The 17,172-nt window shown below is 53.7% G+C and overlaps 1 protein-coding gene across 1 annotated transcript in view; it reads left to right on the forward strand.

The window, feature by feature from the left end:
* Positions 1 to 14,425, forward strand: part of LOC137772200 (guanylate cyclase 2D-like) — a 38,437-nt gene extending 24,012 nt beyond the window's left edge. Inside the window, 6 exon segments of the mRNA XM_068556080.1 lie at positions 4,286 to 4,291; positions 5,889 to 6,052; positions 7,051 to 7,154; positions 8,012 to 8,106; positions 9,703 to 9,797; positions 14,317 to 14,425. Coding sequence (XP_068412181.1) covers positions 4,286 to 4,291; positions 5,889 to 6,052; positions 7,051 to 7,154; positions 8,012 to 8,106; positions 9,703 to 9,797; positions 14,317 to 14,425 — 573 coding nt within the window.
* The last annotated feature ends 2,747 nt before the right edge of the window (positions 14,426 to 17,172 follow it).

Here is a 17,172-nt window from a genome sequence, read left to right on the forward strand (position 1 = left end):
TCATACATTTACTTCCAGTCATTTATTTATGCATTTTTTAAATCAGTAAGCTATTGTTGTGTAACAAATATCCCCCCAAACCCAGTGGTGTAAAATGATAAGCATTTATTATTGCTCACAAGCCTGTAGGTCCAGCTGGAAATGTCCCTGGACTCAGCTGGTCTCACTCATACATCTGTGGTCAGTTGTGGGTGAGAGGAAACTCTGCTGATCTTGGCTGGACTCTGGAGCCTTTGTTGAGATAACTCGGTTCTGGTCCACATGGTATCTCACCCTCTAGCAGGTGAGTTGGTGTGGTTTACATGGTGTGGCAAAGTTCTGAGAGAGAAGGCAGAAGCCCAGAAGCCTCTTGAGATCTAAGCTGGGATCAGGCACATTGCCGTTTCTGACATATTCTATTGGTCAAAGCAAGTCAAAAGGCCAGCCCAGATTTAAGAGGTGGGGAAAGATATTCAGCCTGTGCCAGGCAAGGGCCGACAGGTGAGTCAGCTTCTGTGCCTGCCCTCGGGGAACTCTCAGTGCTGGAGGCTGAGAGGGCCCCCAATCCAGCTAGGAGTAGATGTGTAAAGAGCAAGGAAGGCTTCCTGGAGGAGGTGTTGTCTTCCTAGCATTGTCCAGCCTGGGTGTGGTTGCTCCAGGCAAGCAATGGGGGAATAAAGTGCTAAAGCTTGAGGCTTGAGAGGGTGGACCTAGTAATTGGGAGGGATGCTGAATGGGTTGTGATGGCTAGACATGAAGTGGGCCAGCAGTGGGAGTGAGTGGTGGGTGGGAGACGCTGGAGTGGGCAGCAGGGGCTTGGCAGAGCCGTCAAGATCCTTCACAATCTAGTCCCTGTGCACCTCTCGATCCTGGGTTTGAGTCCCACCCTGACCACCGGCTTCTGTGTCACTTTGGCTTCCCCAGTCTGGACCTCTGTTTCCTTATCTATAAAACAGGAATAATGACTTCAGTTCCAGGGGTTCACAGATGATGGGCAGATACTCTCCCCCTGGTAGAAGTGCTGTGTAAACTGTGAGCCTGTGAAAGTGAATAGCTTTCTGCCCTCTACGCCTGCTTTGGGGACCTTCCCACCCCACCCCTTCCCCTATTCTGATCCAGTTGCTGGGGGGTCCTAGGTCAGCCTCAGACACAGTGGATGAGGTGGGGAGGAAGCGCCAGGAAACAGCCATACTCTGGCTCCCCTGGCCTTAGCCTTCGTTTGTGACGTGCCAGCCCCCTTCCTGCCACCGCCCTCCAGGAAAGCCGGGACTGGGGAGGGCCAGGCCCTGGGCTGAAGCCAGGATGGAAAGGATACATGGGCAGGAAGTTTCAGAGGAGAGAACCAACGCTTTGAGGTGCCAGGAAGTCTGCTGGTAGCATTACACACAGTGTCCCGACAACAGTAATCGCCAGTGCTTATTGAGTGCTTACTGTATACCAGACACTGGTACACAGTCTAGATGCCTTATATGTATTAACCCATTTGATCATCATAACAACGTATGAGGTAGATAATAGCACCCCTAATTTACAGATGAAGAAACAGGTGGTTAAGCAGCTTGTCTAATTACATAGTCCCAGCAGGATATGAAGCTGAGACTTGAACTTGGGCATTCTGGTCCTGTAGCCCCACTTCATCAGGGCTCACCATCCCGGGACATGGACAGCCTCAGGATAAAGCCACAGGTTCGTAGCGGCCCCTAAGGCCCTCCAGGAGCTGTCACCACCTCCCTCCCACTGCATCTCCACACTCTGCCCCTGCAGTCCTCTGTATTCCTCACACATGCTTTGCTCTCTCTCTAAACACAAGGCCTTTGCACATGCTGTTCCCTCCTCCCGGAACCCTGCTCTCTCTCCCCTTCTGCTCCCTCCTGGTCTCAGGTTAGCTTCCCTGCCCTCCCAGACATGGTTAGGAGCTCCTGTGTGATGCTCTCATAACTACCCCTGGACCTGTTGGTTCCAACCTAAACGACTCTGTCCCCAGTGCTTGGCAATGTCCAGTACATGGTAGGTCCTCAGGAAACAGGTGCTGACTAAATGAGGAGCTCACTGAGGCCCAGAGAGGGAAGTGCCTTGCCTGAGGTCACACAGCTGGTAGGTGACAGGGCCAGGACAGGAAAGTGCCATGTCCACCACCACCGCCCAGCTCTGTCCACTGCCCCACACTGACCCGCGGAAACCTGAGCCACTGGCATTCCTAGCACACATCTTCCTTCCCATTCCCCGTTCAGGACCCCACGTTCCTGCCCCAGCCCGTGGTCTGAGGAATTCTCTGTCATGCTGGCTGAGTTTCCCTCTTGCCTCCAGAGCTACCATGGGCCCCAGGAAAAGATTCCTCATCTCGTCTTGCTGAGCCCTGCAGCTTTGATGTGCCCTGAGTCACCCCTGACCTTGTCTCTTCCTCCCCTGCTAATCTTTTCTCACACATGTGTCCCTCCCAGCTCCGAATCACGCTTTCTGATCTGCTCTGAACTCTGGCCAAGAGGTCTGCATCTTTCTGGCAGAGTGAAATGAAATAAAACAAGGCCTGCACACCCATCCAGATGTGGGGAAACAGGAGGCCGGGTCCTCCCCATGTGCAAGCGCATCTCTCATCGCTCACGCAGCCGCCTTGGTTTCCCCTCCATCCCAGCAGGATCTGGTTACTGCTCTTTAATCCGGTCTGGGCTGGGAGGCAGCCAGGCGATCATTTCCTGGTTCCACAGGGGTCTGTGATTCCCTCCCAGCACGCGCTGAGTGAGCACTTTCATGGACATAACTCTGGAGCAGGGCTCGAGTGGGCTGCGGGGGAGGAGAGGGTTTACCTCAGCCGCTCCGCCCGGCGGGTGGGCCTGGCCCCGGCCATACTGCTGAGCCACCCTGGGCACATCACTTCACCTCTCTGAGCCTCAAGTTTCCACTTGTAAAACAGAGGTGAAAGTACCTATGGCCTAGGGTGGTTCTGCAGATTAAGCAGTGTGAGAGGAAGTGCTGTCGTTCATACCAACACGATGATGAGCGCCAGCTTGTGCAGGCGCTGAGGCCTCCCCCCGAAAGCACAGAATTGCGGGGGGATATAGATGTACCAGTTAATGTCTACAGAGGACTGGCCTGGCCTACGGATTGTCACAGGATATCTCATTTAACCCTCGAAATGCCCCTCAGAGGGATGCATTATTGTCCCTACTGTACAGATGAGGATACAGGCTCAGAGAGGTGGGTGACTCGCCCAAGGTCACACAGCAAGCCAGTGGTGGAGTTAGAATTCACCTCTGTGTTTGTTAGTATGGAAACCTTTGCACCCACCTCTCCTCTGGCTGTGTTCTCCCAGCTGCAAAAGGACCACACCTGTGCTCAAGGAGCTGCGCAGCCCTCGTTTGTAGCTGAGTGCCCCTTACGACAGGAGTCTCTGAGTGATCATCTTTGTGAGTCTGGGCTCCTAAAGGGCAGGGCCTGTGCCTGGTCATCTTTCTGCTGCTGGGGTTGTAAGGGTGGTTATTAATTACACCAAACTCTCCCTTCCAGCTTAGGTGGCAGGCAGGTGGAGGGTTAGAGGTCAGCTTAGCCGCTTGGAGAATGTGGTCTGGATGTGTGGCCACCTTGGGGCTTTCTACTGCTCCTCCTCCCCAGTTTGGACCTTGGGTCACCCATCTGAGGCAGTGCTGGGTCCCCAGAGCTGGTGTCTCTTCCTGAATTGCAGCTGCACACCTGGTGGGCTGGAAGAGAGGCTAGCAAGCAGTAGATCTCCCAGGCTATGTCTCGGAGGCAGGACCTGGCCCAGACCCACGTGCTGACCATGTGCAGGGCAGGAACAGAGGGAAACCCCACATAGCAGGCAGATTCTCCCCAGCAGAGAGAAAGAAAGAGCCCAAGCCATGTACATCAAGAGGCAGCAAAGCATATGGGCTCTGGAGCTAGACTGAACAAGTTCAAATCTGTGCTGTGTGAAGTCGGCGAGTGACTTAACCTCTCTGGCCCAGTTTCCGTCTGCAAAATGGCAATAGTGATAGTACCTACCTCACAGAATTCTTGTGAAGATCTAATTCTTGTAAAGGGTTTGGAATAGTGTCTGGTTATATGAGTAATAAGGGAGCACTTACTTAGTCCTTTTTCCAATCTTGCCAATCAGATAATGTGTTTGTCCTCCTGTGGGGAAGAAGGGTGTGGGCAGAGCGAAAGCCAGAGCTTGCTCATATTTTTCCCGGGGGCATGGGGTGGGAGGTCTCTCTCCTGTGTGGAAATATACACAGTGGGGGGCAGCCCTGCCCCTGACCCAGCCACATGCAGGCCAGCCCACAGTAAGTGCAGATGATGGGGAGGGAGGGAGATGGAGGTCACAGCCCTGAGGAAGGAAACATCTTTTCCCCAGCTGGTGACCAGGGAGATTTAATGGACTCGATGCAGTGAAAACTGGGCTGATGGAGGGCTTGGATCTCAACAGATAGGGACTCGGGGAGACCATTTTAGGCAGAGCGACTAGACCATCAGGGCCCGGAGGTGAGCAAGTGCTGAGTGTCTCTGTGGAAAGCAGGAAGTTTCCCGTTTGGCTGAAACGTGGGGAACCAGGAGCAAGTGTTAGGAATAAGTCAGGAAATTCTGCAAATCATGGGAGTCCCTGATTGCTAGCTCCCTGGGGAGTGAATTTTAAGCCTTTTGCTGTAGGGAGCAAATTTAAGTATATGAGCAGAATGTGGTATGATTAGGGCAGATCACTTCCCGGTATTGGGGCAGGGATATTCCGGGTGAGGGAAAGAGCTGGGGGACATAGGTAGTAGGGCACAGTCCACAGATAATGGTGTGCGAAAGAAATTTATTGAATTATAGCACCCCTTGTGGGCACGAGAAGCATCGTCATTATTATTACTGTCTACCAGGTGCTGAGGGAGAGTGGCTATGCCTGGCCAGAGGGAAAGCTCTGATCCACAGGTCCGAGGGATGCCTGCATGTGCCTGCTGTAGGAGTGGCCTTGGCTGGCCTGGCCTGTGGCAGGGGAGATGGCCACGGTATACATCTGTGTCCCCAGCACCTGAAACAGGGCCTTCAGAATAGAGAATGAGCTTCAGAATAGGAAAGAACTGTGGCTTGAGTTCAGGAGGTAGAGCTGGAACCAGCAGGTGAAAGGCAGGTTACCATTCAACTCAACTTTTGTAAATCAGAGTTGCCCCGAGGGAGAAGCAGCCACCTCAGGAAGGAGACGTGAGTAGGACCAGACAGCCACGGGGAGGCAAGTGCGTGGCCTTTAAAGTCCCTCCTAAGTCTGAGACTCTGGGAGTCTATCATCTCCAAAAGCATTAGCCCAGGAGAAGATGATGATGATCGTGATGGTGATGGTGATGGTGATGGATGATGATGGTGATGATGATGATGATGATGATGGTAACGAGAGAAGTCGCTGTTTATTGAGCATCTATGACAAAACTGGCTCTTAAATCTTTATCTTTAATGTGCATTTCATATAAGAGGAACTGAGGCTTGCACAGGCGAAGTGGCCTGACCAAGGTAAATGGCAGAGCCGGGGTTTGTATCCACATCTCTCGGATTTCAAACACTACATTCTTTTTAGTACACCTTGGAAGGCCAAGGGTTTGGGAAATAGGCTATATATCCAATATACACGCACTCCTCTCCAGATGAAGCCCTGATCTGCTGCTGCGGCATTGTGCAGATGGGGCACCCAGGGCTGCTGCCAAGGAGCTCATGGTCTGGGGTCAGAGGTGAGACCTGCAATTCAGACAAAGGTGATCTGAAATGTGCAGGTCTAATCATTGCCAGAGCGGCTGGGATGGGAGGCCTGGGAAAGATGGCACTGTTCGCCAGAGACTTGAGGGCTGGGTCAGGGGCTCCGGAGAGGTGGCCTTGTGTGGGATGTGGGTCAGTCCAAGGAGGGGGTTCTTGTCCTGGACCATGAAGGCTGTGACTTCTTGGTGGAGGCCATTGGGGATGCCTAAATGGTGGCAGCGGGGCTGCCCCGGCGCAACAGGAGCCAGCATGCAGCTGAGATCACCAACATGGCCTTGGACATCCTCAGCTCTGTGGGCAACTTCCGGATGAGGCATGCGCCCACTGTGCCCATTCGCATCAGGGTTGGCCCGCAGTCAGATGTGGACTTGGGGCTGCGGGAGTCTCCCAACCCTGCCTGGGGCGCTGGCTGGGGCAACCCCAATGGCGTGCTTCTGGAATCCTGAGATTCTAAAAATCCATAATGGAAAATTTTTACAATTCTTTTTTTCTTCTATTATTTTAAGGTTCTAAGATGTCATAAATCAAAGAATCTGTGATGCTCAGATTCACACATATATGTTTTTTTAATCTCAGCATCTGTCAAGGTCATCTAAGTCCATGCTGGGGAGCTGATAGTCTGATGGAAGAGGCAGGACAGAGACCTTCTGTGGTCATGCAAACAACTAAATATTTGCTGGGAGGGGACTAGGAGAGACCTCAGGGTCTCTACTGTAGAATATCCTTCTCGTGCCCTCACCCCTTCCTCCCTCCATAACTTCACCTGCGGGATAAAGTCCAAACTCCCCACCCCCCTCATAGCCTCCAAGGCCCTTGCTAATCTCTCCAGCCACATCTCCCACCACTTTCCACTTGGTACTCTGTCTATACCCAGCCACTTGCAGTTTCCCACAGGCATGTGGGCTCTCTGCCTCTGTGCCTTTGCACCTGCTGTTCCCTGCCGACTCATTCTCTCATCCTTCAAGACACAGTTTAGGTACTGCCTCCTCCAGGAAGTCCTCTGGGCTGGGTCAGAGTCTTCTTTCTGGGCTGGCACAGCCCTGGTGCTTCCCTCTTCACAACATTGATTAGCGTTTATACATCTCTCCCCACCAGGCTGGGAGCACCCTAAGAGCAGAGCCTGGCTCCAATTTATCTGTGCCCCCCTACCCCCAGTCCAGAGCCTGGCATAGATGTCATCTCCTCTCTGGGTGTTCTTGGAGATTCCATACAGCTTCATCCTAACCCCCCCGCTGGAGCCCAAGATGTGGGGTGGGGACAGCAGTTTGGGGGGAACTGGGGGGGGGGACAAGAGTGTTGTAGAGACTTCTCTTGGGTCCAGGACCTGCTGGAGCTCACTGGGCACATCTGAGTTTCAGGGCCCTGCATGGCGGGGGTTGTGGGTCTCACCATGCCGCAGTACTGCCTCTTTGGGGACACAGTTAACACCGCATCCCGGATGGAGTCTACAGGGCTACATGAGTGTCTCATATTTCTATCCTAGGGAAGCCCAGGGAAGGACTCTCTCAATGACCCCTGCAGCCTGGCTGTTTGAAACAGTGCTTAGTAACCAAATCACCGCCTGGTGGCAGCGTACCCTAGTTATCAGGAAAACAACTAGAAGGAGATGATGTATGTCACTGGTTCTTTTAACTTTGCACAGGGCTTTTGTGATGATCTCATGAGAGAATTAGCAGGGAAAACAATGACTCCAGAGGCAGGAAACCTGGGTCCTCACCCTGACTGGGTCCGGTGTGCTTAGTGTCCTTGAGCAAAATGCTCTTCCTCTAGGTCTTGGTTTCCCCATCTTTCCAATGAGGAGACACCTTTCAATTAAAAAAAAATATGCCGCTTTAGACCCTTGCTGGCAGCAGGAGCCTCTCTGATGGCCTGGCTAGAGCAACTGAAAAAATTGAGCCTCTGCTCCTGGCTGCACATGTTGTGTGCTCCCTAATGTCTCTCAGTACATATCCTGCTTAATCAGATGTATGGCCCTAGAGGGGAGCCCTGCCCTTAAAAGAAAAATAACCGTTTATCTGCACTGACTCAGCCTTCAAAGACTTTCCTACAAGTAGAGATTATGTTCCTAAGGTTCTGACTTCATCTTGAGTTCTCCTTCACAATCAATCCATGTAGTTTCCTTTCCCTTGAGACCTCCACTTTAGTGCCCAGCAATCTACTAGGGGGACAAGAGGGCCAGGCAAAAGGTATTGCATGAATCAGAATTGTGTGCCTGACTGGCTGGAACTGGGGCTGTTACAGGCTCTTAATGATTTTACCGAACACTAGGTATGCTGTCACCAGGTGGTAACTTGACTACTACCTTTCTTCTCAGCATACAGAATTCATGTCTGCGTAAGCACCGCCCAGACACTGCTCAGCCTGGATGAAGGCTACAAAATTGATATCAGAGGCCAGACTGAGCTAAAGGTGAGAGACTTTCTTTCCTGGGATTGATGGGAAATCAGTCTCCAGAGGTCCAGTTTCTGCGGGCAGCAGGAGAGAGTCTCATCTGACTGATATAGCTAAAGGAAATGCCGGCCTGGGAGCTGATCACCTTTTATGTCCTCCTCACTCCCCAAATTCTCAGGAAACATTTCTTCCAGGGAGCCCCTCCCTCATTTGGCTCCTCATAAAGGAGAAGGGCCGGGGCAGAGAAGTTACTTCTCTTGATGACCTACCTGGGCAGCACGCTGATGCACCACAGATAGTAACATATTTATTACCACAGAAATAATGAAAGGAGGATCCATGTCCCCATTTTACATTTGAGGAAATTAAATTAGAGAGGCAAAGAGATTTATCCAAAGTCACAAGCTGACTCCTAGGTCTGGTGGCTCCAAAGCCTGTGCCTTCTCCATAGCACTGTTGGGCTCCTGCTCATCCTTCAGAACCCTAGCATAGACCTTAGCTCTCACTGAAGCCTGCCCTGACCCAGGAATATCCCTCTTCTTCCTTTCTCCCAGAAATAACTGTCATGCCTTCTCTGTGCACCCACCAGTCCCACAGCTGGCCCTCTGATGTTGTCAGTGTGATGTTGGGTTGTACCCGCCCATCAGCCCTCAAAGGCAGAAATTGGTCTGTCACCTCTGCATTCTTTTTTTAATGTTAACGTTCAGTAAGGTAATGGTACCATCCTGTGAATGACTTTTCTTCCTACCCCACCCCCTTTCATTTCCCCAATTCCTCAGCTAGAGCCAGGCCTACTGGAGTGACTGGAGCAGCTGGGGCATTTAAAGGCCCAGGGTTGCGACTGGGCCCCAGAAATTGGGGGACTCCCGTGGGGGCTCCACGGGACCCACTTCATTAAACGGTGAAATGTCAGAGCAGCAGCTCAGAGAGGAGCAGTAACTTGTCCAAAGTCTCACAGCCTGTGAGGGCCAGCATAAGCGAAATCCTTTGCTTTGGAGGCTGAGGTTATGGGTGAGTGGAGTAAGGGCAGGTGTGTCTTGTTTGGGGGAGTAGGCACTAGATGTCCTAAGGAACAGAGGATTCTGATGACAGAAGGGGATGCAGAGTGGGAGTGGGGAGGGAAGTATGCCAACCTCAGGTTCTTTGGGCTGACCTGAGGGATCCAAGGGGCAATACCCATCCCTGGTCCAGGTGGCGTGTGAAACTTCTAGGACAGCCCATCCTGACCCCCCAGCTAGCTGCACCCCCATCCCAGGGGAGACCACTGTATCCTTCAACGGTTTGGGAGAATCACAAATCGCAGAATCCTGGGATCTCAGCATTCCATGACTGCTGGTTATAGAACTCATGATTCATTATTTATTTATTTCTCTAACGGATAAATATTAATTCATTTAATCCTCACAACTCTATGAGGTATTCAGGAAACTGAGGCACAGAGAGGTGAAGTAAGTTGGCCAAAGTCACACAGCTAGAAGTGACAGAGCCAGGATTTGGACCCAGACAATCTGCCTCCAGGCTCTAAGCTGCTTTCCTCCCAGCTGTGGGAATCCTGCCTCTGCCCTGGCTCTCTGCTTGAGAAGGTTTGTTCAACTCTTTTCTTCTCTCTTCCAGGGGAAGGGCTTCAAGGAGACCTACTGGCTGGTGGGGAAGGCGGGGTTCCCCAGACCCCTCCCTACACCTCTGGACATCAAACCCCGGGTGAGTAAGTGGAATTTCCCCCAAAGCTTGGCCTCTGTTGTTTGAAATTTGATACTTGTTATTTTTCTGATTATAAAGGTATTACCTGCCTAGCGGGGAAAACTTGGAAAATACAGAATTCTTTAATGATTAAATAATCACCATCTTTCCACTCCTGAGAGACAGCCACTGTTAGCACTTTAGCACGGTTCCTGCCAGCCTGTTTCTGATGTCTATGTCGTGGATGAGATCATGCTGCCTCCATAACTTCTCATTCTGGTCTGTGCTCTCCGCTCAACGTCCTGAGCGCCCTGGGTATCATTCAGAGCACTTCACTCACACTTGTAGTTACAGCATCAGGATTGCAACATGTGGCGGCCGTCATTAGCTCAACCTCCCTCTTGTCACTCAGCATGTAGAATCTTCCCATTCTGAGCCCATTACAGGTGATACGTTGATAAATGTCACTGGGCATTTGTCACCATTCAGACTATTTCCGCAGGGGGTATAGCTCAGTGGTAGAGCATTTGACTGCAGACTATTTCCGCAGACGAGGAATTTACAGATCAAAAGCCCTCATATTTTAGGGGCCAAAAGAAGCAGATTCTCAGAGCTGGTGGTGCCTGCCCTGCAGTTGGGCTCTTTCCTTTGTCCTCTGTCCTTTGCGACCCCATGTCCCTTGCTGAGGGCAACACAGGTGAAATGGGGGAGCAGGGGAAGCAAGAACATTTTACTGCAACGTGCTGTGCCTCACTCTCTTCCACTCGAGCACCAGGCGGTCCACAGAGGGCCACAGGGCGCAGGTGCTGCCCATAGCTGAGAATTAGTTTCCTAGAAATGAGGCGGCCCAGGGGCCCACAGGGGCCCACGGGCTCATTCCACCAGTGGGCGGCTGGCCTGGGGATGGACAGAGCCCCGTCAGGGGCCCACAGCACAACCACATCAGAGCTTCCTGCCCAGGGTCTTTCCTTCATTAGAACTTCCAACTGACTCCTCGCAGCAGTTCCAGGATGGCCCCCTCCCATCTCTCAAAGACCAGAAACGTGTGGGGCACACATGGGCTTCCTGGGAAAAGACCAGCACTAAAGCAGCCTAGGCTGCACGTCTTCCAAGTGGAAGGATTGATATGGACAGGAGCTGAGGGCCGTTAGAGCATCCCTGCCCCCCAGCTATCAGGCTGCCCCCAGGCCTCAGGACCCCAGGGAACCCAGGCAGAGCAGTGCCTGGGGGCAGGCAGTGCCCTGTTCATCTTCATCCCTGAGTGCCCTCCCTGACACACACTGGGGTCCGGCGAGGTAGGGAGGAGGAGGGGGATGGATGGGCGTATGGAGAAGCCCTCAGGGTGCAGCACACACACAGATGCACCCTTTTTATAAGGACACTCCAGATTCCTGGGTGCAAAACCAGCTTGTGTTCACAGAAAGGCCCCCAGGCAGCCCTGGGTCCTTCAACTTTGCAGACGGTTTGCCGGGACTGGCTGTGTGACGTGGGGCAGGTCCCTGACCTCCCTGGCCTTCCCGTGGGCCACAGCAGCCCCAGCTTACCCACCCCCAGGGGAGCATCTGTGGACCCCTCACCCTGTTCAGTCCCTCTGGGTCCTCTTCTCCAGCTGCCGTCCTCTGACCTCACAGCCGTCGGGCCTCCACCCCACTTCTGCCTCCACGGGCAGCCAGGCTTCTCAGAAGGCCTGTCTGCTGACGCTGACTTCACTTCCTCATCTTCCTCTCCTGCCGGCCCTCGCAGCCTGACTTCCACCACCACTCACCCAGAAGGCTCTGTGAGGTCACCGGTGCCCTCCACCCATGTCACCAGCTCCGTGGGCAGTTTTAGTTACCAGCCTGATTGCATGGTAACATTTCCCCGGCCTCCCTCTTCCTAGAAAGTTTCTCCAAGGTCTCCTCGGCGCCCTGGCTTTGCTTCCCCGTCTCCGACTCCTCCCCGCTGGGTTCCCCAGCAGCTCTTCTCCTCTCCCCAACTCTTCCTTGCTGGGGCTGCACAGGGCTCCTCCCCGGGGCATCCCTTCCTATCCTGATGCTGATGACACCCCTTCTGGGCCTCGGTCCCAGACCCCCTCAATAGTTCTTTCTGGAGCTCTCATGGGACCTCAGACCCACCAGGTCCATCTGGCAGCCTGGCCTCCACCAGAGTTCTCTTCCTGTGGGTGGCCTCGCCACCCTCAGTCAGAAAGCTGGACGCTGTTCTGGAGTCCTCAGCAAGTCCTGGAGCTCTGCTTCCATCACAGCCCGAAGCTGACGACTTCTCCATCACCTCCGCTCTCCTGGTCGCTGCGGGGGCTCTCGCCATTTCCCCTCATCCATCTCTGCCCGGCAGCCAGAGCAATCTTTCAATAAAACACAAACACGAGGGCTTCCCTGGTGGTGCAGTGGTTGAGAATCTGCCTGCCAATGCAGGGGACACGGGTTCGAGCCCTGGTCTGGGAAGATCCCACATGCCACGGAGCAAATGGGCCCGTGAGCCACAATTACTGAGCCTGCGCGTCTGGTGCCTGTGCTCCGCAACAAGAGAGGCCACGATAGCGAAAGGCCCGCGCACCGCGATGAAGAGTGGCCCCCACTTGCCGCAGCTAGAGAAAGCCCTCGCACAGAAACGAAGACCCAACACAGCCATAAATAAGTAAGTAAATAAATAAATAAATAATTAAAAAAAAAAAAAACCCACAAACATGATTCACGTGGGAGTTCCATGTTTAACACCCTCGGGGGCTTCCTACCTGAACTCTTTCATGCTGCCTCTGAGGTCGCGCTCTGTCCGGCCTGGGCCTGCCCCTCGGGCTCAGCTTTCCAGTACCTTCTGCTATGAGTCACCTCCTCGGGGCCTCCCTGCTGCTCCTCAAGACACACCGAGCTTCCCACCTCAGCACCATCGTTCTCGCTGTCCCCTGGCCTGGTCCCTCCCTATCCTGCAGGTCTCAGCTCTGTTGCTGCTTCCTTCACTAGGCGACTCTCATCACACACTCTAATCGGAGCCCCGCTGCAGCCGCCATCCCATCTCCCAACACTGTGTCACTGCAGCACTTGGTTCTCCCTGATATTTCTTGCTGATGCATTTATGGAACTTTCCCCAGGAGAGTCTGGCTGGCCGATATGCCTGCGGGTCTGCCAGTGGCAGGCACCCAGGGAGGTGAGCTCCCAACACTGCTCCAACCCACCCCGTCCTAGGAGTGGGAACCAGCAGGTCTGGCAGCCATTCGTCATCCTGAGCTCTCTCAGCTGATGACGTTTCCACTCCAGGCCCGAAACTTTAGAAAGTGCCAGCAACATTTTCATCTTTTTTTTTTTTTTTTTTTTTTTTAAAAGCCATGGCTGAAGCATTTTATTATTTACTCAGAGCTTCTGTGATGGTTCAGAAGCTTCATTTCTTTTCCATTTTCATCTTCTTGACTCAGGGAGGGAAGAGAGCGGAGATTAGCCCCAGTGAGCTCCACCTGACCTGGGAGCCTCCCAGGCCTCTAGGCAGCAGGGAAGAATCCCACACCCACCTAGGCCCACGGGCTCAGATCCAGCAGGTGGGCGCACAGGGGCCCGAGCACCCAAGTGCCCCTGCATTCGCACACACACACTCCGCCTGGCATGGGCATCAGATACATACAAACGTGGAAACACTACCACGTGCCCCTCCATTTGCTTGGAGATGAGGTCACAGATAGACCCACAGAAACACCGACAGACATGCAGGCAGACACACAGAATCTCTGCAGGAAGGGCCAGCTGGATGGGAACTTGTCTTGGACTTGTGTTTATGAGGCAATTACCAAATTTTTACTTGAACTGTGTGCTATAGCTTGATTTTTAAGTCAAGTTTGCTAAAGTTGCTTTTATCCTCACTTTCTGTATTTGGCATATCTGCAGAAGTTATTTATCTTTATATTTGGAGATGTTTGGGGAAGCTGATGGAGATCAGGGGAAGGGGACCAAACCCCACGCCCCCCTTCGTGTTTTGGTATATCCACGACCCAGGCAGCAGTGCCCGCAGATGGGCCTCCCATCACGTGTCACAGAGACACTCCACACAGGGGCCCCTTTTCTCCGCTCTGCCCCTGACAACCAGGCTCAGAAGTATCCCTGCCAGGTTGCTGTGAGGCCCAGGCTGTCACTCACAGCCTTGCTCTCTTCTCTGTGCAAAGGCGACAACCCCATTCTACGCGCCTCTGGGCACGCGTGGGAAGCAGACGAGAAAATGAAAGTGTATGCAGGCTTGGGGGCCAGTCTCCCTATCCTGATTTGTATCACAGAGCCCCTCACTGCAGCGCGTTAGGGGACAGAGCTGGGGCTAGCTGCCCATCTCCTGGGAGGCCTCTGGATTCAAAGCCACAAATGCAAATGAGTGAGTGGCACTTCACCTTCCTGGGCCTCGGTGCCCTGAAGTTCGAAGTGCTGAGGGCAGTGGTATGTCCGTCACAGGGCTGCTGCAGGGATCAGGAGAAGCCAAGGAGCGTGAGGGGCTCCTTGTAAGGAGCTGTGGGCTCTAAACGCCCACCACTGTTGTTCTGGGTGGGGTTTACTATTCTTGTTTGTCCTTTTCCCCGAGGGACACCTGGCAGGACCTCATAAACCAAGAAATCAAGGTGGCCTTTGCCAAAGCCCGCCAGAGCAGAGACGGGCCCTGGAGCTCGGGGAGGGCCTTGGCCAGGCCCTGAGGAGAGGGACGGAGCAATGTCCAGCTCAGAGGCTCCTGTGCCTGGACACCCCCAAGCCCTCTCCCTGCTGCACTCCCCACAAAGAACTCCCTTGGGAGCTCCCTGGCCGCCAACAGGGCACTCGTTAATATGTGCCCTAGAGTGATAGTAATTGATGCGTTCCTGTGTGAATCCTACAGGTAAACTTGCCTCGTGACACAGAAACAATAAAAATAGAAATATTCTCTCCTTTCCCAGAGCGCTTTGTTCTGGACAAATGGTTCTGACTCTGAGAGCTTGTTATAGAGTTCACTATTCCTTCCATTGAGAACACCGTCCCCATCGTATAGCCGAGGTGCCCAGGCCCCAAGGGAGGAGGTCATTTGTCCTGAGTGGCACAGCTGCCCCGGGCAGAAGCAAGACGGGGACCAGGAGCTGGAGCCAGGCAGTCGAGGGCTCCAGGTGCCACTGGACCACCTGCTCACATTACACCACTTCTCAGAGCCTCTGTTTTGTCATCTCTAAAATGGGTGTGGAGTGGGCCCGCATGAGGCTTGTTCCTGACAGAGGGCTTCAGCGCACAGCGAACGTTCAGCACAAGCTGCCTCCTTCCCCGCCTCTCCTCCCTGAGCTGGCCTAACCTCTTGGGCATCTGTGAGCACTGTGTTGGGAATCCGGGTCTTGGGCTCCCAGAATCTAAGGGGAGGGGTCAGGAGGGGAGTCATAATTCCTGGGTTCTTAGGAAAATGAGACTTCTGTCTTACAGGAAAAAAAAAAAATCCACATCCAACTCATTAAACTAGCTTCCAACATCAAAGTGTACTTTCCAAAGCCCCCGAGGCTGATTTCAGAGCAGACAGACCAGGCACACGTGGAATTCATTTCCTTGACTGAGCGGAGAGGGCGGGGGCCAGGGGGCAGGTTAAGCCCTAAACAAACTCGTCCTTCTTCAAAAGACCCCTTGGGAGGGGGGAGCTGGCACTAAAACTGAAGTGGGTGTCGTGGGGAGAATGCTCTGCTGGGGGCTGTGCCGTGTGTGTGTGTGTGTGTGTGTGTGTGTGTGTGTGTAGATGTGAGAGGGATGCGGGCGATGTGTGTGGAGCCATGAGCTGCTGTGTGGTGGAAAGTGTTAGACTCCACTTTGGGAGATGCCCCTGCCATCCCGACCTGCACAACTTTGGGCTTAATCTTTTTATTCCTCAATTTCCTCAAATGCAAAATGGGACCGGTCACCCTTACCTCCCATGTTGTTGCGAAAATTAATGGAAAGGACTGGAAACACCACAACTGGCCCCAAGCAGGCCTGCAGGAGGGCTAAGAAGGGAGGGTGCACACATGCCCATCTGTGGGACGTGCCCACGGCTCTGTGCGTGATGGTGTCTGCACGTGCGGTGCCCCTGTGGCCTGGAGGCCAGAAGCGTGGCCCTGGTTCCTCCAATGAACTCTGTGTGGCCCACATGGGGCCTGTGGATTTTCTCTCTGGGCCTCAGTCTCTTCATCTGTAAAAGGAGCTTTTGGTCTAATGGCCATGAAGTCCCCCTGGGCGTGAGGCTCCGTGCATATCCACGGGCACACAGGTGGTAGGTGGAGACCCAGCAGCAGGCAGACACAAGACCAGAATTCAAACCGGGATTCCATTCTGCTTTCCTCCCAGGAACTGGTCTGTGGGCCGCTCTAAGCCCTCAGCTCCTCACTGCACAGTGGGGACCAGCGCCCTGCCCCGCCTGCCTTATAGGGATGCTGTCAGGTCAAAGGAGACAACGCTTTGAAAGCACGCTGTCCCCGAGGAGAGTGTGCAGCGGCCGTGACCGAGGGCACACGTGTGTAAACAGACCTGGGTGGCTTCGTGTACGTTGTGTGGATGTCAGCGTTCAAAGGACCCTGAGCAGACAGGTGACCGTGTTCCCGTGCACGTGACTCCATCTGCATGTGTGTGCTTGTCTGTGGATGTCTGTGCATGTGCCGTGCCTCTGTGTATATGTGCATTGATGTGTGTGTGCATTGGTGTGTCTGCATGTCTGCTGCCTTAACTGTGTATGTTATGTGTCCAGGTGTGTCTGTCTGGGCACCGAAGTCTGGGAGCAGCGGCAGATCTTCTGATATTCGTGTCTGTGCCCACAATGTGGGTCTGTGTGTGTGGTGTGTGTCGCAGTGCATACCTTGTGCGCGTGTGGGTATATGTCATGCTGTGCCTGGATCTGACCTGGGTCTCCTTGCTCTTGAGCCCTCCAGAACAGTAGTGAGGGGAGAGTAGCCCCTGGCACTGAGCTGCCCATGCTGAGAAGGGCTGAGGCAGCTCTGTTCTCAGAGGCCTCGGCTCAGACCCCCCAGGGCAGAAGCTGGGGGCTCCAGGGAGAAACTCTAACGCCAAAGCCAACACACTGCATATGAACAGACCCCACACACTGGGGTCTTCACCTCTCTCCAACCTTCCCTCATCAGTTGAGGACCCAGGAGGACAGCCAGTGCCTGTCTGGCTCTTGCATTGTGTCCCCTCCTGGGGTTGGGCCGGTTTCCTCTGCCCCCAGAGGCTTTGGGGTTCGTTTATTTTACATTTGCCCGCTGCCTGGCCCTGTGCCTGGAGCTCCCACGACACTATCTCAACCACAGCCACCACTGGGGCAGGAGGGCTTTGCCCACTTTCTAGAAGAGAAAACAGAGGCTCAGAGGGGCGAAGTGACCTGTCCACGCCGGTCTCCGTCTAGCTCCTGATCCGAGGTGGCTGCACAGTGCTATAGAAGCCCAGAGAAACAGCGGCACCCCAGAGG

Source organism: Eschrichtius robustus, chromosome 11, assembly GCF_028021215.1.
Source record: "Eschrichtius robustus isolate mEscRob2 chromosome 11, mEscRob2.pri, whole genome shotgun sequence".
NCBI lineage: Eukaryota > Metazoa > Chordata > Mammalia > Artiodactyla > Eschrichtiidae > Eschrichtius > Eschrichtius robustus.